Source organism: Neofelis nebulosa, chromosome 2, assembly GCF_028018385.1.
Source record: "Neofelis nebulosa isolate mNeoNeb1 chromosome 2, mNeoNeb1.pri, whole genome shotgun sequence".
Taxonomy (NCBI): Eukaryota; Metazoa; Chordata; class Mammalia; order Carnivora; family Felidae; genus Neofelis; species Neofelis nebulosa.
The window spans coordinates 7,612,772-7,640,387 of NC_080783.1; the positions used below are offsets into that span (position 1 = coordinate 7,612,772).

At 48.1% G+C, this 27,616-nt stretch overlaps 1 protein-coding gene across 6 annotated transcripts in view; it reads right to left on the minus strand.

The window, feature by feature from the left end:
* The window catches only part of DIS3L2 (DIS3 like 3'-5' exoribonuclease 2), a 346,483-nt gene that overhangs the window by 61,044 nt on the left and 257,823 nt on the right, over positions 1 to 27,616 (minus strand). For 5 of the 6 annotated variants that reach the window (XM_058701221.1, XM_058701212.1, XM_058701196.1 and 2 more), the window contains one exon: positions 16,100 to 16,333. The exons of the other annotated variant lie outside the window; for it this stretch is intronic. In XM_058701221.1, coding sequence (XP_058557204.1) covers positions 16,100 to 16,333 — 234 coding nt within the window. The remainder of the gene's footprint in view (positions 1 to 16,099; positions 16,334 to 27,616) is intronic. 6 annotated transcript variants of the gene reach the window in all.

Here is a 27,616-nt window from a genome sequence, read left to right on the forward strand (position 1 = left end):
GAGTTCGAGCCCCGCGTCAGGCTCTGGGCCGATGGCTCAGAGCCTCGAGCCTGTTTCCAATTCTGTGTCTCCCTCTCTCTCTGCCCCTCCCCGTTCATGCTCTGTCTCTCTCTGTCCCAAAAATAAATAAATGTTGAAAAAAAATTAAAAAAAAAAAAAAAAAAAAAAAGAATGATGCACAGAAAAATGTTATTACTAGATGATGGGTGACCAATGCCCATACTGGCTTTACTTGTTCATTTCTAAATTTCAATAAGATAAACATGTATTACTTTTCTAGTAAAATAAAAGTCAATCAAAAAAAGAGAAAAGTATCATAGAAAAAGAGTTAATTCCCTTCAATCCAGTCATTCCAAGAATGTATCCCTAAAGAAAAAATCCAAAATGGTGTCTGAATTTTATGCAGAATAGTAATGGCAGTCTTATTTACAACAGCAAAAACTAAAAGCGGCCTGTGACAACATCAGGGAGGCCTACACCGACCGTGGAATATTCTGCATCTTTTTTGAGCGACTTGGAGTCTGATGGGCACTCCATGTCCTTCCCTCCCTTGCTCACAGACCCTGCAAGGTATCCCCTGTGCATGAATCCAGTACCAATGCCCGAGTGCCTGAAAACCTGCTCTGGTCTGACCTCCTGCGGCTGTATTCCCTCCACACCCCCAGCCCACCCGGACCAGTCCCTGCTTCCCCGCGGAGGCGTCGAGAGGACCCAGGCTCAGCCCGGCACCTCCATTTCAAATCCTTCCCCTTGGCCCAGACCCACGTGAAGGATCACAGATGAGGGGAAGTGATTCCAGGCCATGGCTCTCGGCGACCCCCACTGCCCCACTACAGGCCAGCTAGAGGTGGCTCTTCAGTGAGGACAGAACTGGGTCCTTCTCAGCATCCGGCCACACAGCTAACAGCCATTTGGAGTAATGCCTCGGGCACCGTTGTAAGCGTTTTATGGGTACAAGTCACTAACCTAGCGATACCCTGATGGCACAGGTACTATTATGATCTCCATTTTACTGATGGTTGTCTCAGGAACATTATCTCTGTATCTTTTTTTTAAGTAAACTCTACACCCAAAGTGGGGCTCGATCTTACAACCCCGAGATCAAGACTCCCGTGCTTTACCAACTGAGCCAGCCAGGTGCCCCACATTGCCTCCATTGTATGACTATCTCAGGGATATGTAATCTTATTTTACTCATTATTATCTTAGGAGGCTGAGGTACAGAATACAAAGTCACGCAGCTAAGTGCAAGAGTCAGGGTCAGAACCTAGGCGGTCTGGTACAGGGTCCGTTCTGTAACTCCTCACTGACTTGTAGGTGGTGGCGACCAGAGAGCGGAATCTGGGCCTGGGGCAGGCTACGGCGGAAGTGTGCACCAGCAAGGAGTTCAGAGCTAGGCCTCCGGGCAAACGGGACAGATCTCCACAGGAACCAAGAAGTCTTCGGCAACAAGGAGTCGGGAATCCAGGCCAGGAAGCTGGACGGCCAGGCAGGCGGAGGAAAGGGAGAAGCTCAGGACCTCTGCTCCCACTCTGAGCTCAGAAGTGTGTCCCCAAAGGCCAGCCAGGGGGGCAGGCAAGACTTCCAGCTTGGTCCCGGTACTTGGCTGGGGAGGAGGGCCAGACCGGAAGGGGAGAGCTCCTTGTTATTTACAGAAGGAAACTGATTGTAGCAAATCAGTTTCAAACTGCCCCAAGGCCAATCCTGCATTCTCAGAGCTCCTAATGGCTCCCTGTTCAAATGTACTCCAAACCCCACAGACTGTTATTCATTAGCAGATTTTCGTATTTAGGAGCTCGCCAATTCAATGCTGACAAGCAGATAAGAAACCTGCTGGGATTCCCTCCCTGGGTGTTGCCCTTCGGGTCTGCACTTCCTTCCTTCCACTCTGGCAGATTTCCTTTATCCCAGGAGGTCACCATTCAAGGGGCAGCTCAATAACTGTAATTTATTTTCAGCATTTCCAGCGTTTTTCTTGGAGCAAATTGCTAATTTCTATTTTGTACAGGAGATAACTTTTTAAAACGGATTGACCTTGTTTCTTTCTTTCTTTTTTTTTTTTTTTTTCCCAACGTTTTTTATTTATTTTTGGGACAGAGAGAGACAGACAGAGCATGAACGGGGGAGGTGCAGAGAGAGGGAGACACAGAATCGGAAACAGGCTCCAGGCTCCGAGCCATCAGCCCAGAGCCCGACGCGGGGCTCGAACTCACGGACTGCGAGATCGTGACCTGGCTGAAGTCGGACGCTTAACCGACTGCGCCACCCAGGCGCCCCGGATTGACCTTGTTTCTAATCGACTTTTAAAGTGGCCCCCTCAAACCATAACTAATGTTCTCATCTAAAACACCTAAGCAGCCATCTCCACACAAACCCAACACGGCCTGTGGGGTTTTTCCAGGCTTTTTCCTTTGCATCCTCTGTTCTATTTGTGTCCCTATTTCTTCCACGAGATGGTCAGCTACTCTGAGAGCTGGGATATGGAGAGCTGGGACCATGCTCTCGTCTCTTTGTCCCCAGTACCTAGCACGGTACTTGTACCTGGTAGATATGAAAAGAATGTGTGGGAAATTAAAAAGATAAGTCAAAAGAGATAAAGTTACAAAATACTTTTAAAGCTCTTAAATTCTCTTTAGTTTAAAAATGTCGGGGCACCCTGGTGGCTCAGTTGGTTAAGTGTCTGACTCGATTTCGGCTCAGGTCATGATCTCACAGCCGTGCTGAACGTGGAGCCTGCCTGGGATCCTGTCTCTCCCTCTGCTGCTCCCCCTCTTGTGCTGGCACATGTGCACTCTCTCTCTCTCTCAAAATAAATAAATACATACATACATACAAATAAAAATATCTGCCACAGCCCATTTAAAATGGGAATGTCAGAAGTGTTACAAAATAAACTGTTATAGTAGTACTATTCTTTTAAAATGCGGGAATTTCTTGAGGAATAACGGGACTATATATTCAAGTTCTAGACTTCACGTAGAATGGACACCCGCTGACCTCAGGTGACGTTCAGAGGGCTCTGAACTGCTTTTAGCACGCCTGTTCTGTGCTCTGACACCGCAGATGTATGGGTGAGAATTTGCAGCCACGCGTCTGCCTTCTACACAGCTGATACTCAAGAATGCAGACAGGGAGGGAGAGGAGGGGAATAAAGAAGTAAAACTACAAGACGAAATGAATGCAAAACCCAGCAGCACTGCATCAGGAGCCTCGAGAAGACGCGGGGGAAGGAGGCAGTCCGTTTGGAGAGGCTTCTGGAGGAAGGGAGGTGTGTGGGGATGGGGGTGACAGGTGGAGGCCCAGGCTGTGTGAAAGCAGGACGGCTGAGTCAGGAAGACAGGTTGGTGGGACTCAGGGACCACCAAACACAGGCCGTCACAGATGGTCTCCAAAGCCAGGAGGCATTGGAGCTGATGGTGCAACCCCGTTGTCTTCAAAGGCTGGTCTGCGGTTAACAAAAAGAAAGGTTTTCCACAAAGCTCAACCAAGTCAATGTAGAGGACTGCTTCATACTGTAAAACATGCCTTTCCTTCATTTCGGTGCTAAAATGTTTTCATTTATAAAACTATGACAATAGATGGTAACTAGCTTATTTAAATTTTTTTTAACATTTATTTATTTTTGAAAGAGAGAGAGAGAGATGGCCAGAAAGAGGGAGACAGAGGATCCAAGGCAGGTTCCGCACGGTGAGCACAGAGCCCAATGTGGGGCTCGAACTCACGAACCGTGAGATCGTGACCTGAGCTGAAATAAAGAGCTGGCTGCCTAACCAGCTGAGCCACCCAGGCGCCCCAGATGGTAACGAGCTTTTTAAGACAATATCCTTGTTTGGCAAAATTCAAACCTAGCATTTATCTTCTATCTTGTCCTGGATTATTTATGGAAACATGACTGGTCCATGAAATCTGCTTCAGGAGACTGCAGGTCCTTGAGTGACAGGTGTAAGCAGCCTTGGGGGAACTCAATCCGGCAGCGGAGTTTAGGATAGCAAAAAGGAGCAGAGCCCCCTGGCTCACTGAACCATGGAAACCAAAATCAATTGGGCCAGCCCCGGGACACGGTCATGGTAAAATCCCTGGATCAGCTGCCAGGGTTCCCTTTCCCCAGTGCAGGTTTTACTAACGTCAAAGGGTTCCACATCTCTTATGTAGCCGTTTGGCTCACATTCGAGTGACGTGGGGTGTGACGGGGGGCAGGGTGAGGACGTGCAGAATGCCCTGTGAACAGAAAAGGGAGAGTCCAAGCCCTTCCTAATCATGAATACAATTACCCAAAAGACAGAGAGGCCTGGAACCTGAAAGGCTTGCATCTCAGAGAGGAACAAGGGGTGCTGGCCACTCCCCTGCTCGACCCCCAGAAGTTTCTTATACATCATCTTGTCAGAGTGACAGCCCCTTGCCTCCCTTCTCTGCCCCCTGGAAACGCTAGGGACTTAAGTCTGAGTCATCTGGGAACACTCTCAATTTGAACTGTGACGTGAGGTATCTACTCTTCTCAGACAGCCCAGCAGCAACTAACACAGAACCTCTGTCTGGTGCAAATCATTTCCATGAACAGCAAAACCAGGCTCTGATCGGAACTCACAGAGGAAGCACAGACTGGGGATCTCATCATGGTATACAAACCATTCCCATCTTGTCATGCGGGCGGGGGACAGCAGCTGACATCAGCCCACTCCAGATGGAAACTTGCGAAAGGCAGGTGGCGGGGGGCGGGGGGGGGTGTGTGGTCTGGTGCCCTGCCCACCTTTCCATGCTGGCAAGCCAGTTCTCCGACAAGCCTGAACATCTCTGTTCGCAGGGTAGCGCACTGGGGGTCTCTGCCTTCTCCTGGAGAGCCTCTTCTGCCAGGCTCCCTGAGGGGCACAGCTTGGTCTGGGGACACAGAGGTGAACACGGAAGTGCTCAGGATGCCTCAGAAGCACTGCCAGCCCCCTGGGGTGCTGAAGCTTCCTGCCTCTTCACACCTGTCCAGGCAGCTCCACCTTGAGAAAGTCCTCATTACACCCTCTTCTGAATCCTGGATGCCTTGGCAAGGAATCAAACACCCAACCCTTTTATGCAAAAGGGGAGGAAACCTCTGATTTATAATGTGCATTTAATTCTCTTACATAAGCACGGCTTTCTTCTAGAGCTACAGTCCCTCTCCAAGATCACAACCACTATCATCTTTTAAAAAGACCAGTAAGTACAGAGATGCTTCGAGACCTTGAAACACCTGGTTACAAACAAGCACTGTGCAGGGGGTGGAGATCCAACGATGAACGAGGCGCCATCCTTAAGGAAGTCACTGTCTCAGAGAAGGAGACAGGGAAGAAAATGGAAAACGACAAAGCAGTGTGACAATGTGATCAAGACAGGTGACAGTCATAAACAAAGTGCTAGGGGAGCCCTAAGCGGGAGGGAAGGATGGGCTGGCCAGTGCAGCGGGATTGGAGGTTCAGTCTTCAGGTTCCCCGAAACTAAGACAGGTTTAAGGGGGGCGGGGTGTGCTTTTCCCTTCTTGAAGAAATGAGCCTGGACAGAGGCAAGCAGAAAGAAGCAGGCAAGCGAAAAGCTTCTAGAAGTAGGGTAAGAGCCAAGTTCACTTGGTAAAGTCATAAAACACAGTCCTCAGAGTTCTGCTGAGGGTCTGTTCTGGCCATAGCAGCGGCCACTGCCCGGGAACCTCCTAGGGGCACTGGAGAGTAGTGAAGGTCACACTTAGGACCATCCCTGGGGTACCCGGTCTGGTAGGGAGCACATTTCTGTCTCTGGCTACCTTCTGCTCCCTCTAATCACTCCAACCAGAGTTTCTTTTCATAACATTAGTTTCTGGGTTATTGCAAATGCTTGAACCTGCTCAAGCTGCCTTCTCTCGTGCAAACTTTATCAGTACTGGATTATTTCGACCTCAGTCTGACTTGTGTGTCTACTTCTCAGTGGGTTTGGAAAGAACGCAGAGGAGAGAGCAGCGCGATGGGGTATACCATGAAGTCTCAACAGGGTGGGCACTCCATGCCGTTCAGCATCTCCTCGCCAGCTATGCCCTTCCCCGCCCTTCACCACCGAGTCAGTCGGGGCTTCCCTTCCCAAGCTAGCCTTCTTTTACAAATCCCACCCTACCTAATAACCTATTCCTTCTGCCCCGTGACAGCAGACTATGCCCTTGCTTTTATCTTATTGGGGTTTCTTGTAAGTACACAGAGTTCTCAAGTTCACTGTGCAACCTGAAGGTAGGAAGTTCGTCTTCCACTGTCTAAGGCTCCTTTATAGAGCTGTGAGCGGTACTTGTAACACAACAGGAACTTAAGAAATATCTGCCTGGTGAGGGTCCGAGATCATGTCTGAGTCTGTATTTTTAATAGCTTCCAGAATAATACTACCCATATTCCTTCTAATTTTTGAAAATTACAAGTAAATGACTATGTGACATGCCTAAAGGAAGGGTGAGCACATGAAGAGTTTGGGGTTGTAATAACAAGCTGCTCGGCACAGTCACTCTGACACTTAATGATATATGTGAGTTTTTATGTGTATGTTAACAAGCCACAGATAGTGTTCAGCTCCCACAGTGGCTGTAATTAGTGTTACGTCTATACAACTAGGTCGAGTCTTCGGGTCTGTCTCTTGTTGGGATGCATAAGTACGGACTGTTTTCCCAGACTCTGTGTGGAATTAGAGTGCCATCTGATTCACCCCTCCCCTTCTCTCACAGGACTCCCTGTATTCCCAGGTCTCCCCGAGGCCTGAGGCTGCAGCCCATTTTGCCCTGTTGCTCTCCTCCCCTCCACAGAGGCCATGCAGATGACCCGGGTGCTGATTCGCTCAAAGGAGCACAGATTCTTAGCTATAGACTTATTTATAAATGAGTTAGATACATTTAAATGAAAATTGCACTAATAGAGTTAGTATGAAAGCGGTAACTGGGAAAAACTGACAGGCTGATGTTCTTTAAGCCTTGCTAATTCTAGCACTGTCTCCATGGCTGAAATAATGTGCATCTGTCAACATTTAAACAGAAGCCTGATCTTCCAGTAGAAACCTTCCTGTACTGTTTATGTCTACCCTAAAAAGAAGCAATAGCAATTTTTTTTTAACTTATTTATTTTGAGAGAGAGAGAGAGAGACAGAGAGAGCGAGCATGCAAGCAGGGGAGGGGCAGAGAGAGAGGAGACGCAGCGAATCCCAAGCAGGCTCCCAGCTGTCAGCGTGGAGCCTGATGTAGGGCCTGAACTCATAAACCCCGAGATCATGACCTGAGCCGAAACCAAGAGTTGAGAGAAGTGTAGCAATTCTTATGGTGGCAAAGATTACATAGAGCCATTCTGCCCTGTAGTCTTAATTCAATTGGATTTCCTTATAATTATTCACTTCAGGCCAACCCAAAGCTATTATACACAGGAGGCAAGAGCCACAAATAAAGCTAGTGAATATTCTCTGAGGATCTAAACATGCAACAATAATTCTCAGAACCATTTCAAAGAGGATGGGTTTCTTTACTGATTCTAATGAGAAGAAAGATGGACCTGGTTGGGGTGAGGGGCTGCTCTCCAGTCTCGGCTTCAGCAAGGGGTTAACAAGATGCTTTCAACCACCTCTCTCGGTCATTTTAGATTTTAGGACTCTTAGGAGTATTTTCTATAATGGTTAATGCACGTAGGAAGAGTCTATATAGGCAAGACCTCATGAAAATAAAATCAACAAAACAGGAAAGATGAAGGAATAACCCAAGATCACAGCCACCGGGATATTTCAGGAGACCTAGACACAACTTTGAGAGAGAGGGAAAGAGAGGCAGAGATAGACAGACAGATGCACCCCTCATAGAGAACTCCTGACAGTTCCACAACAGGTGTCAGTATTCATAGGCTACTGGCAGGAGGAGAAGTTGGTACAACATTTCTGGAAGGGACTGTGGCAATGTTTGAAGATTCTATTTTCTTTAAGTTTGTTTATTTTGAGAGAGAGGGAGAGCGAGTGAGCAGGGGAGGGACAGAGAGAGAGGGGGAGAGAGAGAATCACATGAGAGAGAGAGAGAGAGAGAATCAATCTCATGAATGGCGCGAGGTCATGACCTGAGCTGAAATCCAGAGTCAGATGCTTAACCGATTGAGCCACCCAGGCGCCCCTGAAGAGTCTTAAATATGTCTATACCTGTGACTCTATCAGCATAGTTCTAGGACTGTCCTAAGGAAATAATCAGAGATCAGAGCAAAGACTTATGAACACAAGGTAGCTTATGGCATTATTATTTATTGTATAATAAAACTGTAATCTAAATATCCACAGTTGGGGCATGGTCAAGTGTTCCAGAGCATTTAATATGTTGAAATATTACATAGGCACTAAAATGGTTTAGAAGAATTTTGAATTGCATGAGAAAAACTCATTCTATAATATTAAAAAGCAGGACATAAAAATTATATGTATGTTATGCTAACCACTCACTCCTCCCTCTTGCCATGAAGTGTTAAGGAGGATATTCATAAGGAACTATAATATGACAAAATATTAGCAGTGGCTCTTTCTGGGTGATAGAGTTATAGGTAGTTTTGATTTCTTCACACTGTTATATTTTCTAAATTTTATGACATGAGAATATACTTACTTTTTTATAGACAGAGGAATTTACTTATGCTTTTGTAATCTGCTATAAAGCCTCCTTTCTAGGGAAAAGAGGGGATCAGAGAAGACTACCTAAGAACTGGGCACAAGGAAGTGTTTCTCACCCTCCTGCCTGTCTAGTGCCGCATGGCTGCTCATTCCAGAGTCCTCCGCACTAGAGCTCATTCCTAAACAGCTTACGGACCGTTTAGATGCTCCTGGCTAGCAAATGGTTACCTCTAGGCCAACCTTCCCGGCTGACCCCTGAGCCCCTACGCCCACATGCTCACTTTACATTTCTACCTGTCCCTCTCCAGTGGACCCCTCAACAGACCCTAGGTCAACAGATCCTAAACAGAAGTAATTACCTTGCTTTTCAACTCTTCCATCCAGGTGTGCCTGGGTCAATACAACCTACTGTACTGTATAACCTACGTGCCCAAACCAGAGACCCGATTCCTCCATTCTCCCTCACATCTAATCAAGATCGTCCATTTATCAAGCCTCCATGTTTCTTCCTCTCTTGGATCTGTGATTTTCTCTTGCCCCGTGGCCTCTCTCTCAGGTCAGGCCCTCGTCATTTCTCTGATGGATTATGAGCTTTCTCTGTTTTGTTCTTTTTCCGTCTACTCTCCATCCCACATCAGCTCTTTCCAAAACATAGTCCTGATCACATCACTTCCATGGTTAAAATCTTCCATGGCTCCCCCAGCTCACTCCTGCAGTCTTCAAGGCCTAGCCTCTGCCTCCTTTCCTAGCTACTCTCCCCCCTCTGCACCAGCGCCATGTACCCTGGAACAATGTGCCATTGCCCAAATGTGCCGTCTCTTGCCCCTTGCATGCCTGCACTAGCAGTTTGCTTGGAACGCCTTCTCTTGCCTTCGGGGCCTGGCTAGCCCTTCGACCTTTTGAAAATCCTAGAGTACACACTGTCTCCACTGGCAAATCTTCCCTGATCCCCTGAGACTGTGCTGGTCCTCTCCAACATAGTCTCACCATACTCTTAATTTTCTGGGTGGTCTGCTGGCTCCTTCAGCTCACTGTAAACTTAAGAACCTGGACTTGAGTCTCATTCCTTCGTTCCTTATTCCTTCATCTCCAGCAACTAGCACATTCAAGGTACCCAATAAATGCTTTTGGAACACACGCCGAGGGAAGAACTCTATGACTAAGACAACAGAGACCAATTCTACAAACATGTCCTACCGTCTGATCAACAGCCTACCCTTGTGTTTCAGTGATGATGTAAATAAGACCAAGGAAGAGCCAGATAGGATGAATATCCCGTCCTTTTCACCTCGCACCAAATATCACACTGCCCCAAAATTAAGCAGTAGAGAGCTGGAATGTTCATTTCTTGCAAACAACTGCGTTGGAGAGGAGGAACAGAGACATTCTCTCTATAACTGTCAACGTATGATTCAACAAAACGTATTGCTACATACAGCAACAGGGGTGGGGTGGGGTGGACATGCCACACAGCTTCTGGAGAGCCCTCCGGAGAGCCTTTTTTTGCCAGGAGCAGTCCCGCCCTGCGAGAGGGAGGGGCCAGCACCACTGCAGGTGGGCTGGGGACGAGACCCCGCTGGGAAGAGGTTGCCAGCATGCAGAGGTGGCAAATGAGAGCCACTGCTCTTTTTGCTTCTGGCTAATTAAAGCTACCTGACTGTAACTAGGGTAAGGGAACTGGTGCTAAACTGATTCATTCCTCCACTTCTGCCCTCCAATTGGACCTGCTACACACGGTACTAATCAAAGGAATAATTTCCTTAATTGCATGAAACCACCCCGAGAGCTAACTTAGCACAACGTTCTCCATTACCCAGCCCAGATTCCCTGTGCGGCGAGGACGCGCTGCGTGGGTTGGCAGAGCCGAGTTTCACGTAAGCAGGGGTCAGCAAGCTGCGGACCACGGGCCAAACCTAGCCTTCTACCTGCTCTCGAACGGCTCATGAACTAAATGGGGTTTTTACATTTTTAAATGATTGGAAAATCATCAAAGGAAGGATACTATTTTGTGACGTGAAAATTCTGTGACATTCAAATTCCAGTGTCCTTAAAGTTTTATCGGCACACGGCCCCACTCATGTGTTTGTCTGTGGCTCCTCTCACACTGCAACAGTCCACAAAGCCTAAAATAGGGACTATTTGGCCCTTTACAGAAAGTCTGCCGACCCCCAACTTAATGGCTGGGCTAGGCCAAGGACATCCAGAATAGCATGCCACAGCGGCTTGGGTCCCATGGTATTCAAAAATTATTTTACCAACAAGTTTATCTTTATAATCAAGTCCACTCAAAGATACTGCCTGATGTTTGGGCTTCAAAATCATGCCAGGAGGGAGTCATATAAGATGTAGCTGAGAACTTAGTAAAGGCTCCTTTGGGCTGGAGGAATCGCCTAAGATGGAAATCTAAGCTTTTCTTCACCACAACTTTCTCTACATTCAGAAAGTCAATGGCTCAGTAGGAGCCATTCACATCCCTGTCCGCCTGCTGGGGGTCCCCAAAAGTGGCCCAGTTTCTTGCAGGCCATCCTGCTGGTTTCTCAAAGAAGCCAGCACAGAGTGGGCTCTCTCTGAAGTGCTACGTCCTGCCTGAGGAATGTCGGGCTGGAGAGAAAGCCCCAGAAAAGCGTTGGTGTAGTTTCCTGAAAATGATCAATACTCCCCGAGACGTTTTTGACGGTTCTATTTACCACTCCGCTACCCTCCCTTGCTATCCTTTCTTTAAGGCCAACGCTAAGGCACAGACTCGAAAAGGAGCCCGAAGCCTTGTCACGTCATGGGCAGAGTCATCTGCCTCTCTGGAGAGGAGGCTGGCTGGGAGCACGCTTCGTGTCGGCACAAACAGAAGTACCAGAGCTCTGCACACTCTCGAGGCCTGTCGGACAGGCCCGAGTCACAGAGCTAGAACCAGAGCAAGGAGGGAGAGCTTCTCACGGTTCCCCTTCCTCAAAATTCAAGGTTTGCATATGATGACCAACCATAATGGTTACTTTTCTGATAAACACAAAAACACTGGGGCCCCCTTTTAAGAAACAGAGGAGTGACGTATGTGATCATAAATAAAATGAGAATCCGTGTTAAAGTCTAGAATGATCATGACCGCAGAAAGCATGAAGATGGGAAGAAACCACCTGGAAGGGATACTCTTCAATTCCTCCAACCAAAAAGCAAAAAAAAAAAAAAAAAAAAAATGCATCTGGCACCTGCATTTGCTTTTGGGGCAGTGAAAACACAGGAATGTCACTTCACTGAGCTAGAGCCTCTTTAGAACCAGGTTGGAGCTCTAGGTAAAAGAGACATTTGAGGCAAGTAATCCGACCTCTAAGGCAGCGCTTCCCAATCTGTTGCACACCACAGCACGTACAGAGCTTGCTAACATTTGACAGCATACTCGGGGAAGCAGACAAGACTTTAGCGGGTGGTCCTCCGGGAGCTGGCGCCAGCCCAGACTGTCTCAGGTGTGGGTGAGACAGCTCTGGCCCGAGCGGCTGACTGCAGGCACCCAGTGGTCAAGCAGTCCTGTGCTGCTGTGGCTCTCACAGCCTCCGAACCAGTCTGTCCCTGACGGCCAAACAGGCGCTACCCGAGTACCCTCCACCTCACTTATTCGGAAGGTCATCACGATGAACTGATTTCTTACAAAGGTGTAACTTCTGCTTTAGCAGATTTATTCTGCATTCAAGGGCATACTGTGTGACACGACGGCAGACCCGCTCGCAGAGCCTCTCTCATTGAGGCTGGTGCAAAAGGGCGTATTTTTTCAGGACTGCCACCAAAAATGTGGACGTGGTAAAACGAGGCAAGCAAAGCATCAGAGAGAAACTCCAAGCAGCAGGCCACGCCAAAAGCACTGAGGAAAAATGGGTTTTCGCGAGGGCAAATGCAGGCAGCAGGCACCGGAGAACAAATGCGGTGACTTCTGAATAGGGCCATTTAGCTGATTTCTAAAGGATCTCGCCAGTGTCCCTTGCTGAGGGAGATTGATGTGCTCCTCCTTCTAAAGCTGTGGTCCACACAACTTGTTTTCTGGGGAACCAAGGAATCAACTCCAAGGATGTACATCCATTATTTTCAAACCTTAATTAACTGGAACCTAATTAGGACTTTTGAGGGTTTTTTTTTTTCCTTTTCTTACTTTGAAGGAAAGCTTTTCTCTCTTAAGTCAGCATGGTTTAAGTGGAGGAAAACGGAACAAAGAGTCAGCTTGCATATAAGCAACTTGCATATAACCTTTGAGGTGGCATCAGCTTTCTAATTTACAAATTGTGAGGGCCAATGAGATGCAGATGTCTAAGGTTATTTTCAGCAATAAAATTCTGATTCTAAGATATGCCAACAGATCAGTCAGTATCAATCAGTAATCTGTGATCATTCTTCTACCTTGACTACCACACCCCTAGGATCCCAAAGTGAGCTGAGATCACCTAACTGATCCTTTATATTTTCATAGTTATAGAGTATTTCATACACTTAATCCAATCAAACTTTGCAACAATCTGATAGGGTAAGATCTCTAAAATGTTGTAACAGAAACCCCTCTCATTTGATGTGCCTGAGGCAGTAGTTGGGAAGTTATTCTAGGAGCTGGCTAAAGACGGGAATCATACAGAAGATATCTATCTATCTATCTATCTATCTATCTATAACTAAACATTTATTCCAACTGAATTTATTCTTGTTTTTAACTAAAAAAGGTATTTTTAAATAGGCTCCATGCCCAACAGGGGGCTTGAACTCAGGACTCTGTGATCAAGAGTTGCACGCTCTAGCAACTGAGCTGGCCAGGCGCCCCCTTGTTTTAACTTAATTTATATAGATATGCATTCATTCGTTTTTTAAAAATACAGAGCTCTTTAAAAGAGGATGCCGATTAGATATATACGTATTTTTTCTGAATAAATTACACTCATAATTCATCGTCTATAATTTATAGTTTTTGTTTCTTTAAAAGAGAGGGAGAACTCAGACTTCTGTAAAGCCATCTGAATACAGAATTCTTCCTGAATTTTATGATTTTTCCCCCTACTCTTTTATAAAAATTTTTTTAACGTTTTTATTTTTGAGAGAGAGAGAGAGAGAGAGAGAGAGAGAGAAAGCGTGAGCAGGGGAGGGACAGTGAGAGAGGGAGACACAGAATCGGAAGCAGGCTCCAGGCTCTGAGCTGTCAGCACAGAGCTTGACATGGGGCTTGAACTCACGAACGGCGAGATCACGACCAGAGCTGAAGTCGGACGCTTAACCGACTGAGCCACCCAGGGGCCCCAACCCCCTACTCTTTTATAGTTGTCATACCCAAACAGCAGAGTTTTAAAAGATTTATCCTGGGGCACCCGAGTGGCTCAGTCAGTTGAGCGTCCGGCTTCGGCTCAGTTTATGATCTCACGGTTTGTGGGTTCGAGCCCCACATTAGGCTCTGTGCTGATGGCTTAGAGCCTGCAGCCTGCTTTGAATTCTGTGTCTCCCTCTCTCTCTGCCCCTCCCCCACTCATGCTCTGTCTCTCTCCCAAAAATAAATAAAAACATTTAAAAAAAAAAGATTTATCCTCATTGAATCTCTTCAAACAATTTTAGTTCTCAGAAACAAAAGCTTTTTTTTATGCTCTTATTTGGTCAGTTAGACTGCATAATTACAGCAACACACAAACCCAGCACAATCAGGTTTGGGAGTAATTAGGAATGCTCCTGAAACACACGAGGGCCCTGGGTGGGGGGGGTGCACCGAGGAAGGAGGGAGCGTTAGCCAGCCGGCGCAGCATGCCGTGGGTACTGATCACTGGGTCCTGCAGAAGAAACGAGGCACACTGGCAGATGTGACCACGGGACATCCAGGGAAAAGTTCAAGAAGGCAGGTGGAGAGGCCTTCTAGGGCTTGGGAAGGAGGGCAGGGCCAGAGAGACGGATTTTGGCATCATCAGCAACCAGTCAGTAGTTAGAATCCTAAGAGTAGAGCATTCATTCAGGAAAGGAGTGTGGACAGAGAAAAAATAGAGGGTGAGGTACATCCTAGGGAATGTGAACCCTATAGGGGACAGGAGAGGAAGAGGCTTCCGCAAAGCGACCAGCAGGACACTAATGGAGATGTACAAAGGGGAGCAGAGAACCAGGAGGCGAGCTTCAAAGGGCCAAATGCAGAACAGAAGTCTAGGAAGCAAGAACTGAAAAGCATCCTTGGATTTGACAACCAGGCAGCCACTGGTGAGTGAGAACTGGGGTGTGTTCACACCCCCACAAAGAATTTCACTGAAGGAAAGGAAGGAGATATTCCGTCATCTCCTGTGCCTCTGGTCCCTCTTCTACTGGCTTTGCGGTCTGTTTTGGCGGCCACTCCGACTATGGTCTGCCCATTAGCATTTGTGAGCAGACAGGTCTGCTCAGGCTGCCTGAGCCCAGGTTGGGGAGGGGGAGCATGAGAGCTCCGGAAGGTCCCTCAAGCACGGGCACAACAGACTATCCACTTGCCCCAAACGCTGCTAACTTAATCCTAGGCCCAGGGCAGCAACTCTTCGTAATGCCCGCTGAGAAGCATTAGTGATGCTTATCACAAAGGGTAGGATGAAATGGAGCCTTCAACTAGAAAGGCTTTTGAGATCTCTCTAAGCTGGGACACTCAGAGAAAGACGTCTCTGTGAGGCTGCGCTCTTGCCAGTCCTCTCCATCAGCCAATCCTGAGGCTCAACTCTTTTTTCATACACCCAGAAACTTCCCAAGCACAGTGACCAGGCAAGGCGGGCAGTTCTTGGGGGTTTGGGTAAGAAATATAAGAAAAAAAATCGCACGATACACGGAACACGGACTCGACTCTATAATGTACTGACAACTATTGAGGAAAGAATTCCCAAGTCTTAAGAGTTGCTGCGCATGGAAACGGACTTGGAAATGTGACCAGGTTTGAGTGACAGCTGCAGAAGTCCCAGAGGGCCACCGGCATGGCTGTGATACGCAAAGAGCAATCAGTACCATTCTGGGCCGTCATTTTCTCCAGCGGTCAACGTTCCACAGTCTCCTCAGCTCTCTGCTTCTTCAAATACGAATCCAGAATTACAAACATATAACTCTTTTTGGAAGACAAGGGATAAGAAGAAATGCCTTTTTTTCTAAGCCTCATGATCCGATACTGGTCAACTACCTTCTAAACTTCCATGTTTCCTGTTCTCACCTCCATTCAGAGGGATTTGAGGTAGGAATTGAGGTAAGGCTCAAATACGGGCTACAGGCCTACCAGGAAGGACCAGCTGGGAGTTCTGGTCACAGGACCGCCCACACAGACACGACCCTTTTGCCTTGGCTCATGTCAGTGGGCCTCGTGTGTCTGTGGAGTTTGGAGAGCGGGTGAGAGTTAGTTCCTGCCTGCCTCAGAGAACAACGTTTTAGGGCTGTGACTGGGGAAAAAGGAGGGAAGATCCCAAGACTGCCATGCTGAATCTTACGCACACTGGGCTCGAGCACAAGTCAAATCCGTTGGTTGCACAAAAACAACAACAACAACAACAACAAAAAAGTGACTGACTTGATCCAAACGCAGCGCGCCGTCCACAAACCGCTGTTTGCGTAACTCCTTTGCAATTCCGTGGAGATTCAAGACGGCCTGGTGTACCTCCTCGCTGGTGTGCTCCGGGGAGATGGGGGGCAGCTCCTTCTCAGGGATTTTCTTAGTCGGGCTTTCAATCATGCTCTGTGCGTGCTCGTAGCTCAGTTTGGTGCAGGAGCGAATGATGGTCCGACCAAACCATTCACCAAGGATCTGCAAAGACAGATTGTGAGGGAATCATGAGGAGGATTTATTGCAGGTTCTTCTTTCATGCAACCATTCATCCAAACACATTCTCCAGAGCTCTGCCAAGCACCGACTCCGTGCTCAGGATGGCATTAGGTTCCAGCTACGCATGAAGGTCGATCAGTGTGGAAGCTCCTGCCCGCGGGGAGCTCAGACTCTGAGGCGCGGACAGTGGGCAGGCAGCGGAGGCCAACAGAAGGTCTGCAAGCACATGGGTGGCACAGACCAGGCCAAGCAGGAGGGGACTCAAGGTGGAGCGCCCCTTCCTTAGTTGGGGTGAGTGGTCATCAATACTAAGACCGGATGGGGGAGAAGGCCTGGGGGTAGATGCCAAATATGTGACAGATGAGAACAGAGGCAGACAAGCAGGGTGGAGGTAGAAAGAGAAAAGTAATTCCAACTTATTCTATTTGGAGCATTTATGTCAAGACGAAGTCCAGAATGGGGTTTCTCAACCTCAGCACTACTGAGTGGCCTAATTCTTTGTTGTGGGGGCCTATCCTGTATACCGTAGAATGTCTGGTGATATCCTCGGACTCTATCTGATAGATGCCAGTAGCCCCTCCTGCAACCCAAAGCTGACAACCACAAATATCTCCAGACGTTGCCAAACTTCGATGCCCTGGGGAGACTCGGCCCGGGCTGAGACCCACTGAGCTCAAAGACACACCCAAGTTTAGTGCTGGTGCTTGTTGCAGTGGGATTACTGTTGGCTTGTATTGTATCCTTTAAATTTGCTTGTGTTCTCTACGACGAGCCATTTATTGCTTTTAAAATAAAAATACAAGAAACGTTCAACTATTTTGGGGAGTCTGAGGTGCAGGGAGGAGATCCAGACGGTGGGCAACGTAGCAGGCAGTCGGGGTGTGGGTCTGGGGCCCGGGGAGATGACTGGTCTACAGGTGGGGAGCTGGCGGCGTTGGTGGGAAGGCTCAAGAAAGAAAGAAAGGGCACGTGAGAGTCAAGGCTGCATTCTCTACTACCTTCTCCATTTTTGGGGGGAAAAAGACAATGTGGAGAATGAAAACAAAAAGCAAGAGAGCTCGAAGACATAGGAAAAAAATCAGGAGGGTCCGATGTTAGAAGAAAGGGGCTTTAGCAAAGAGGTACTCTAAAGCCCCAACAGACACTTATATAGCACTGACAGCGAGACAAGACGCTTCCCCCAGAGAAGCCATTTGACTCACACGGCGACCCCATGACGTAGGTTTTATCATCCTCATTTGCAGAATGACACCGAGGCACAGACACATTAAGCAACCTTTCGAGGTCATAAGCTGGAAAAGGCCCAGCCAGGAACTGAGCCACAGCAGCGCCGCCAGAGTCTGAGCTCTTAACCACCAGCGAGTCTCAAATGCCACTTGGATGTTAAGGAAGATGAAAACAAAGAAAATGTCTTTGTGTTTAGTATTTGCTTACCGGTGATCTTTAGGAAGGCTTTTTGGGGGGAAAGGTATGGGGTGGGGTGGGGGGCAGACTGGAACCGCAAAGCGGTCGGGGAGGAACCACCCTCAGGGCAGCCAGAGCCCGCTTTCCAGCAGCCTGGTGCCCACGGCCCTTGTGCCATTCAAACAGCAACATGTCCTCTGTGTGTCATGATGTGAAGAAGCCTCGGGAAGCTTTGGGTTAAGGACAGGAGCACAGCTGTGGTGGAGGCAACGCAAGTGGATGACGGCTTCCGGGAGGCTGGCAGGACGGAGGACTAGGCTGTGTTTATGGGGCGAGGGGAAGAAGCTGGTACAAAAGGAATGGATCCCGGGCCAAGTGGAGGCGACCCATCGACGAGAGAGGAAGAGTGGCCTGGAGAGGAGGCAGGAAGGAAAGGGGAGGTGAGGGAGGCAAATCTGGGGGGAAGAAGTGGGGAAGTGACAGCATTCACATCAGCTAGCCGAGGATGAGGGAGGGTCGGGGGGAGCCGCTCAGGGGCATGAAGGAAGCAGCAAAGCTCTGAGATAAATACTGTGGGGAATGGATTCATGAGCAAGGAAAGGCCAGATGTACTGAGAGCTGAGAGGCAGAGGGGGCTTGGGAAATGGGAGCTCCAATCAGTAGCAGAAGCTCTCAGCCTGGGCTTGCAAACATCCCCTCTGCCTTCCTTTTCATCAGCCAAACCATTCTGTTCACAACCTCAGAGATCCGCTTCCTGAAAAAAGGCCATTTGAAGGATCCATAGGTGTTCCCAGGGGGAAAGGAGAGAGCCTAGCCCAGAGAAGCTGTACACACCACAAAGCCTCTGTGGAGCACAGCTACTACCCTGGAAGGCTAGAGAGACCCCTCTGATACCCTAACCCTCCCCCGAAGGAAGAACCAACACTCTTAAAATGGCAGCCAAGAAGCACAGGAAGAGAATGACAGCAACTGTTCTCATTTTCCTTTGACTCAGTGCAAAGAGCCTTATTATAGAATCTTGGACCTGTAATATCAGACTTTAATTTTCTTAAAAAAAAAAAATCCTCAAACTACACTTTCTGGATTATTCTGAGAACCACTCCTAACCAAAAATGTAAGTGATTCAAATACTGTGCTCATGGCTCTTCTGCTGCAGCAAGTAGGCCCTGAATTTGGCTGTCAGGAGGTGTCCTGAGTGTGCCTAATGCAAGAGAAAAGAAAGAGCCGATGCTAGGTATCGTCCAACAGTCCCGGTGGGGAAGGAGTGTGTGCAGGTCTCCAGAAGAGCCCCTTTTTTTTTTTTTTTTTTTTTTTTTTCCAACATTTTTTAATTTATTTTTGGGACAGAGAGAGACAGAGCATGAACGGGGGAGGGGCAGAGAGAGAGGGAGACACAGAATCGGAAACAGGCTCCAGGCTCCAAGCCATCAGCCCAGAGCCTGACGCGGGGCTCGAACTCACGGACCGCGAGATCGTGACCTGGCTGAAGTCGGACGCTTAACCGACTGCGCCACCCAGGCGCCCCAGAAGAGCCCCTTTCAAGGTCAGCCCATGCTTGTCCTTCTATTACATCCACATTTCCTGAAAACTCCCCATTAATGGAGTTGCTCCAGCCTCCTCTAGAATGACAGGGCCGTGACCTATTCATTCTTGTGGTCACAAAGATTTCCCCTGGAGATTCAGCTTGTTTCCTTTTCTCCATTTCACTCCAAACCCAGTCAATCCTCCTCGTTCTATGTGTCAACATTTTGTTTGACAGTCTGTCTTTTGCACATTTGGGGAAACTTTCCCTTCCATTCCATTCCACACCTCTCTTTCACACACCTTACAATCCCTCAGGCATTCAAGTCATAGGACATCTGGCCTTCTGGGGTCTGGGTCCCTTTTTCCTAGAGGACACAGGAAACCACAGTGTGCTCATATGGGTGACTACCACACACAGGTCACTGGGACTCAAACCACCCCGACTGGGTGTCTATTTTCATGTAAACTGGTGGGTCAAGAACGGCTTTAATTTTTTTTTTTAATGCTTTTTATTTTTGAGAGAGACAGAGAGAGAATGCCAGTGGGTTAGGGGCAGAGAGAGAGGGAGACAGAGTCGGAAGCAGGCGCCAGGCTCCAAGCTGTCAGCATAGAACCCGACGTGGGGCTTGGACTCATGAGCTGTGAGATCACGACCTGAGCTGAAGTCGGACGCTCAACCGACTGAGCCACCCAGGCGCCCCAAGAATTGCTTTAAAAATCTAATGAAAGCTCCGGGTCCTCTCCTTTGAAATATTTACGTACAAAACTTTGCAGTAAGTTCCACAAGGTTCTGAGACACCCTGCCAACCCCAAGCCCATTATGTCCTCGCTCTAAACAGAGCTTTGCTTCTCCCTCAGAACCCTCTGATGAAAGTGCTGAGCGCTGACTAGAGGCCGCTTTTCATCCGCGAGAGTTCTTAAAATTTATTATCTGTGACTTGGCAAAATCACAAGTCTACCACTCCTCACCAAAGCTGGAGACCCACACACACCAGCCGCATTATCTCAGTGTGCGCCACCTTTCCCCTGATGGGCACCTCTGCTCCTCAGATCGATCCTTATCCGCCGGTGACAGGCAGCCTTCCTACCAGCACACGCGAGCCCCACCAAGGCCAAGCCTACGGCGCTGACGAGAACTTTCCTGGAGTGCTCTCACCTTAATTGAGCACCCCCACCCCTTCATCCCCGCATCCCAGGAAATGTGCACCAGCCTCCTTTCTGAATATACAAAGGGCTGAAGTGCAAGCTCTGAAGAGCCATCAAGAACTTTCTGGCCCAGTGACAGTGGCCTCAGGCAAGCAGAACCCATCCTGCTTGGACATGACCCAGAGACTGTGGGAGTCATACCTGATACACAGATTTAAAAAATTCTTAAGCCAGGAAAGCACTGGGGAGGTAGCAGAGAAGCAAGGGTGCCCATCGCTGCGGTATAGACAAGGGCGGCAGGAGGGCAAAGACCCACAAGGGGGTGGGGGTGGGGTTCCCAGGGCAGCATGCCTGAGAGTGCGGGAGGAAGGTTTCTCTGGATGAAACACCTCATTAATTTCCAATTTGGAAACTGTGTTCACATCAACGCCCCGTCCATAACCGGGGCCAGTGGCAGAAGACAAAAGGACAAAGAGTTTTTCATGGAAAAAGTAAAAATGCCACGAGGAGTTTCATAAACAAAACCCTTTCAGAAGGAAGCTCGTGTCCTTCTTTCCTTTGCTTCGTCACAGGATTTGGGTCGTTCCCCTTCTGCAGGCGGCAAGTTCCCTGCATACACTCTAGGACGCTACTGTTTAAATGTCAGATCAAACGCCGTGCCAACACCCGCGGAAGGCACATGGCTGCAGACAACCTGGTTTAGAAAGGTGCAAGTAACGTATACCTCAAGACCTACTTTTGGGCACCAGGTAAGCCAGGGAAGAGCCCAGCACGTGACAGCACCAGGCCCCATCTGGGGGCAGAGCGCTCGCACCTACTACCTTTTAGAATCTCTTAAGCAGTATCTGGCGGGAGTGTAGTGTTCAGCCCATTTTACAGTTGAGAAAACAGGCTGGCAGCTCGCGAAAAGTCACACAAACTCCTAAGTGGCAGCCAAGACTGGATCCGAATCTAGATATTTAAGAGTCAAAATTTAGCATTATTTTTATTATATTTCAGCTGAATATATGCTATTTCGGCTGGGACAGTGAAGTAAAGGAAACGAAATATGCCTCCAGTACATACCAACTTTTTATAGTTTACAGATACAAAATTGTGAGGAAACTTACCCTTTGAAAATTGTTCATTTCCATTTAAATCTATTTTAAAACTTATTTTGAGAAAAAAATGTTAGTGCCTCCTTATAAGAAAGAAATCTCTGATTTAAAAAACTGCCAATGATGTTGAACATCTTTTCATGTGTCTGATGGATAAAGAAGATGTGGTGTGTGTGTGTGTGTGTGTGTGTGTGTACACACACGAACACTAGTTATAGAAAAGAGTGAAACCTTGCCATTTGCAGCAGGGTTGACGGAGCTAGAATGTATTAATGCTAAGTGACATAAGTAGTCAGAGAAAGACAAATACCGTATGATTTCACTCCTACGTGGAATTTAAGAAACAAAACAGAAGAACATATGGGGAACGGTGTGTGTATGTGGTGGAGGGGGGAGGAGAGAGGCAAATGAACCGTAAGAGACTCTTAATGACAGAGAACAAACTGCGGGTTGATGGAGGGGGGTGGGGATGAGCTAGATGGGTGATGGGTATTAAGGAGGGAACTTGTTATGATGAGTGCAGGGCGTTGTATGTAAGTGATGAAATCACTAAATTTTACTCCTGACACCCATACTGCACGGTATGTTAACGGACTAAAATTTAAATTAAAAAAAAAAAAAAAAAAAAAAAAAGACCTGCTGATGAGGTTAATTCGTAACTTTAAGGAATTAGATACAAAATCACTTCCGCAGCAGCTCTGGGCTTCTGCATGTGAACTATTCGGTTCAAAAAACTTATCAGGAAGAAATTCTCCTGACTGGAACAAAAGCAGACTGGGGTGACCAGGGGTGGGGGCGGGGCAGATTTCTGCCGCTTCTTACACCTCTGGACACGAGGCGGTCACGGAGTGGTGGGGGAGCACGGCGTGGACACGAGAGAAGTCAAAGGTGCCAAGAACATGTGTGAAAAGGAACTGGGCAGAAAGAGGAGGGGCTCAAAGACAGCTAGGAGGGGCAGACAGCGACTTGTCTGTGATAGAAGGTGCTAGTGACTACAGTGGGCACAGGGTGAGTGGTAGCTGGCTGAAGAGCAAGCGGGGGTCTCCTCTGCTGGATCTGCTGTGACTGAGTGAGGTCCAGGTCACCTCTCAGAGAATCGAGAAGACCATGGGAGCATTAAAGAGCAAATAACAGATGGAAGCACAGTCAGCAACATAATTCATTTAGACCCAGCTACGTCTCCTCCTGCTGCGTGGAGAGGCTCCGAGGCCCTCTGGGCCCACCCGAGACCCTTGCCAAGGGTGAGGAGGGAGCCTGGGCAGCAGAGGGCTGTGAGTTTGCTAGCTTGTTTTAGTTTATAAGGTGGTTTATGTGCTAGACTTCTCTGCAAGATTTATTTTATAGAAAATAAGCCTGAGTAAGCTGTGCTCTCTTCCACTGTCTCAAGGCACCTGCCATCAGCCTAGTCTGCTGACCCCAGACTATAATTGGGCCCCTTCCCATCTTGATCGGGAGGCAGCTGTCTAAACTTCTAAGCCTAAGAGGAAACAAGGAAACTTCCTGAAGTGTTTGCCTCACAAACCTAGGAAATGGCAGGAACGTGAGAAGAGCCTGAAGGCCCGGATGTGGTTAGGAGACAAGAATTCCATTCCTATGACAGAGGAGGAGGGCACCCCGCCTGAGCAGTCCTTGAAAAGTGTTCTCTTTACCTCAGACAGTTGCACGGGGGTGGGCAGGGGTGGTGGCCTGGCTGGGAGGCCCAAGGGCTGTGTGGGAAGAAAGCTAGAGGTGGAGGGAGAGGGAAGAAAGTGTAGGGAGGGTAAGGGAGGAAGGCTTCTGAGGACTGGGTTCAGATAGAAATACAAAATAACAAATTTCTAAAGCCACTGAGGTGCATTCATTCAGCTCCAGCCTTTCAACAAGATGAACCTGGCCCATTTCTCAAAAACAGAGGTCCTTTTAAAGACACCTAACACAGTGACCCCTTATGTTGTTTAATAACCTGAGGGCTCAAATCTTTAGGTTTAAGTCAAATACACTATTAACAGCACCAAAATGCAGGAGATAAGCTGAACAAATAAGATTTTTAGCTCTTTGCATGACAGCCTCATAAATGATAAAAGTGTTTTTTTGGTTTTGTTTTTATTTCTTGAAAATATTTTGTTTTGAATTCTTATTTTAATCCCAAGGATTTACAGCAAAATCGATGCTCACAATTCAGTCAGCTGTTACCCCGAAGGGACCTTAGGTAAGCCTCTAATTGGCTGGTGCCCTCATTAGCAAACTGGGACAGGAAGGGCCCAAGAACACAGCAGAGTTTTTCCAAAGGCTACTCTGGTCCTGGGTTGTCTCTACAGGCCTGAAATAAAACAATTCTGCCCCTGCCTCTACAAAGGACTAAAGATAGATATTCTGGGAACTTTTCTATTATTCTCAGAATCTCTTTAGAAGCTATTGTCTCTCACCGGGAGCTACTTGGGCAAGGCTTCCACTTCAGGGTCTGAGGATAAAATACAAAACCCAACAAGGAGTTAGTTTATCATTAACCGAAGCCCCAAGTTACAGGATACCGTGCACGAGTCTCGGCCCCATGAACCTGCCGCAGACGACGGCCCAGGAAGAGCACACCATTTTCTTTGTCAAGTTTCCCAGGGTTCCCACAAGTAGCAGCTGGTGTGGCAGCGGCAGGTTGAGCGTCGAGAGCAGTGGGGTGAGAGCCTGTGGAGGGGTCGTCATGGGGAAGCTGGCAGCACACCTTTCCCAGCGACAGCCCTGGAAAGCCCTCCTCAGCTCCCAGGAGACAGCTCAGGAGAGCTAAGAAGGCTGCCGTAGATAAAAGTGCCTCTCCAGGGGAACACCATTCCAGTTAAGCAGACTAAATAAACAAAAATTGAAAACAGGTATGCGATTCACTTGAGGAAATCGTTTTTGAGCAAACATGACACTGTGCTGTATGGGAGGAGATGAAAAACTTAAGAGTGGGCTCTGTTTACGAGGATGTTAAAATCTGGTAGGACAACGGATCTGTGCACAAATGGCTGTGAAGTGCAGGGGACAGGCACTGCAGGGGTGGAGAGATGGGGGAAAGGATTCTGAGGGAAGGTGGGGGCCCCCCTGTCTGCTCACCTTCCCAGACTGTGTGGCAGGGGTCCCCACTCTTCACCCCCTCCAGGCTGGGCGTGCTGGTGGTCCCCTCCCCCTACTGAAGGCTAATCCCCGAGCTGAGGTTTGGGTCCTGAGCCTCCCGCCCCTTTGTGAGCTGGCTCCAAAAATCTGTTCCTTCTTTTCTCCTCTTCAACACCTCCTTTTCTACTCGCCTTCCCATATGGCCTATAAACATATTCCAATACCTCTTATCCGTTTATCAAAAATAAAACAGGACAAATTCCCAAAGTAATTCTTACTTTTCTTTCACTACAGTGGTAATACACATTAATTGTAGAAAACTGAACAAAATACAGGTGGGAAATGGAGAAGAAAAAAAATCTTCCATAAGTGCACCATCAGGAGATGACTACCATTTCTATTTTGGTGCCTATTCAATTCCTGTATCTTCAGTACCTTGTGTAATTTCCGAATAGAGCAAATACTCAAGGAGTCTTTACTAAATGAGTGAAGGGAGGACTAAAAGCAGTTTCATGGAGGAAGTGGCATTTTAGATGGATCTCAAAGGTAAGTAGGATTGCTACTGGTAGAGATGTGGGGAAGGACATTCTAGGAAGAGGGGAAAGCACATGCAAAGCCTCAGGAGCATGGTAATTATCAGGCCAAGCAAAACCTTCGGTGGCAAGAGTAGGGGCTGAGGGGCCTGGAGGATGGACAGCAGACGGTCACAAAATGGGGGAAGAGCTGGTGGGGTCTTTGCATGTCATACTCTGGAGACTAGACTTCTCGGGGGGGAGGGGGGCGGTAATCCTAACCTACGACCATGCTGTGGGAGGATGCTGAGCAACAGGGTAAAGGGACCAGATTCACCTTCTGGAAAGTCATGTAATAGCACTGGGGAAATAGAATGGAGAGCCATGAACAGTCTTCTCCCAACATCCCAGGGGAGGATGGCAAGGACTTGAGTGGGGGTGGTGACTATGGGAACAGAAGAGAGGACTGATTAGAGATGCTTTGCAAAGAGGGAGCTGTTAGCACTCAGAACTGATGTGACAGATGTAAAGCAAGCTAAAGACTGAGAGTGCGAGTGGCTCGGGGGGTGCCGATGCCATTAGAAGACCTAGACGACACTGGGCTGAAACCCAGGTTGGAATGAGCACGTGTTTTACCGCATGAAGAGAGGGGAATGGGTGAGGGAAGGCAGAGAGGGATTGTGACTCTCTGAAGCGGGGGGTGGACTTCAGCAGGTTTCCAGGGAGAATGGAAAGTCACCTGGGGGAATGGTGGATCTTGAAGGGAAGAGGAGTGGAAAGCTGGGGCCACGGGTAAAGGTTTGAAACAGCTGTATTAGTAGTAAAGGAAAGGATTCCTAAGTAGCAGCCTGAACTGGTAGACAGCATGGTTCTCCCACAATGTCCAACGTTCATAAATGGGTGCATGAAGCAGGGCCTGGACAGATTTTCCTAGAACTACCGGGAATGGGCAGAGACCTGATGGATATTCTAGGATGGCAGTTAGGGAAGTCTGACCTCAAGTGAAGTTAGGTCACGGCAGCTGGGGTGGGGAGGTGCTACCTAGTGGAGAGGTCAGTTTGATGATAAAAGCAAAGTGAGCTAAGATGCTCACATGAACAAAGACGGCCCAGGAAATGAGAAGAGACTCTAGTCCCGAGATGACTTTGTAGTCCATGCATTTCTAGCAGAGAAGACAGGGAGAAAATAACAGGGGAAAAAAATTCCATTGTAAAGACTTCTAGATTTTACTCAGAATGAGAGACTGGAGAGTTTGTAAAAAGGAGAGACAAGACTTAATTTCTGACTTAGAAGGATCACTCTGACTGCTGTATAAAGAGAAGATGAAGTGGGGCAGCAGAAGCTAGGAGAAGAGTTAGGAGGCCACAGCCGTCCAGGTGGGGGATGGTTGCTTGGCCCCAGGTGGTGACAGTGCTCGCAGTGGTAAGGAAAGGGGCAGATTCTGGAGGTGGTTAGAAGGCTAAGCTGAGGTGATTTATTGGTAGACTGGATGTGAAGGGTGAGAGAAAGACCAAAGTCAATAATGACCTTATGGGTCTTGGCCTGCATAAACGGCTGAAATGAGGTTGCCACTGATTGAAGCTGAAATAAGCAACGTCAGGAGCACACTGTCACCTTCTAACTGAGCCAGACAGCACATGGCAGGGATGTTGTGGGAGATGCAATTGTGAGACCCTTCCTTTATTACTTTGACCTTTGACCCCAAGATTCTAAGGTCTAAGGACTCAGTAATCAAGTCCGATTCACTGCTTGTGACCTCTTTAAAGTGTAACGTTGGTGTTTTTACAAAGGTGACTTCAGATTAAGATGTCTCGACGAGTGCGGCACACAGGACACGGTCTCAGCTTTGCGGGGCCTTAATGCCAAGCAAGAGGGAAGTGCTGGAGGTAGGTGTTCAGGAGATAGCGAGGTCACTGATCTCACATGGTCAAAGTGGATTTCATGGTACCAGTATTGGATCTCACAAAGCACAAAGATGTAGCTGGGTTTGTTTTCCCTTATGACAGCATAAAATCACAAATGTCTAAATCAGAGAACAATGCTCTCACCACCAATACGTGAGAAGTAGGCCAAAAATGGACCCTTCAGCGTCTACCGATCTAAAAATCTGGGCATTGGCTCGGTGGAAGCATATACGACCACGATTTTCTAGTGGCCATTAAAAAACTCTAGTGAGTGTTTTAAGCAAGTTGGAATAGCGTTTCTATAGCCGATCATGCCTGCTCCAGAAAGCACAACATTGTGGTAGACGAAGGAAAAATGCGAAACTTTCTCCACTTCAGCTCCAGGTGAGACTGGCAGTCATGCTGCAGTGGTTGTGGCACGATGCTGGTGGCCCTGCTCTGGCTCCTTCTAAGTCGAAGCCATCGCCCTCGAGAAACCGCCACTCCACACAAACCTAGCCGCAGGCTTCGGCCGCTCTCCTCCTCATTCCCTCGGGTTCTTGATGCGGGGCTACCTCCCTCCTCAATGGCCTCCTCTGGTTCCCTGACCCTCCCACCTGCCTGCTCCATGCA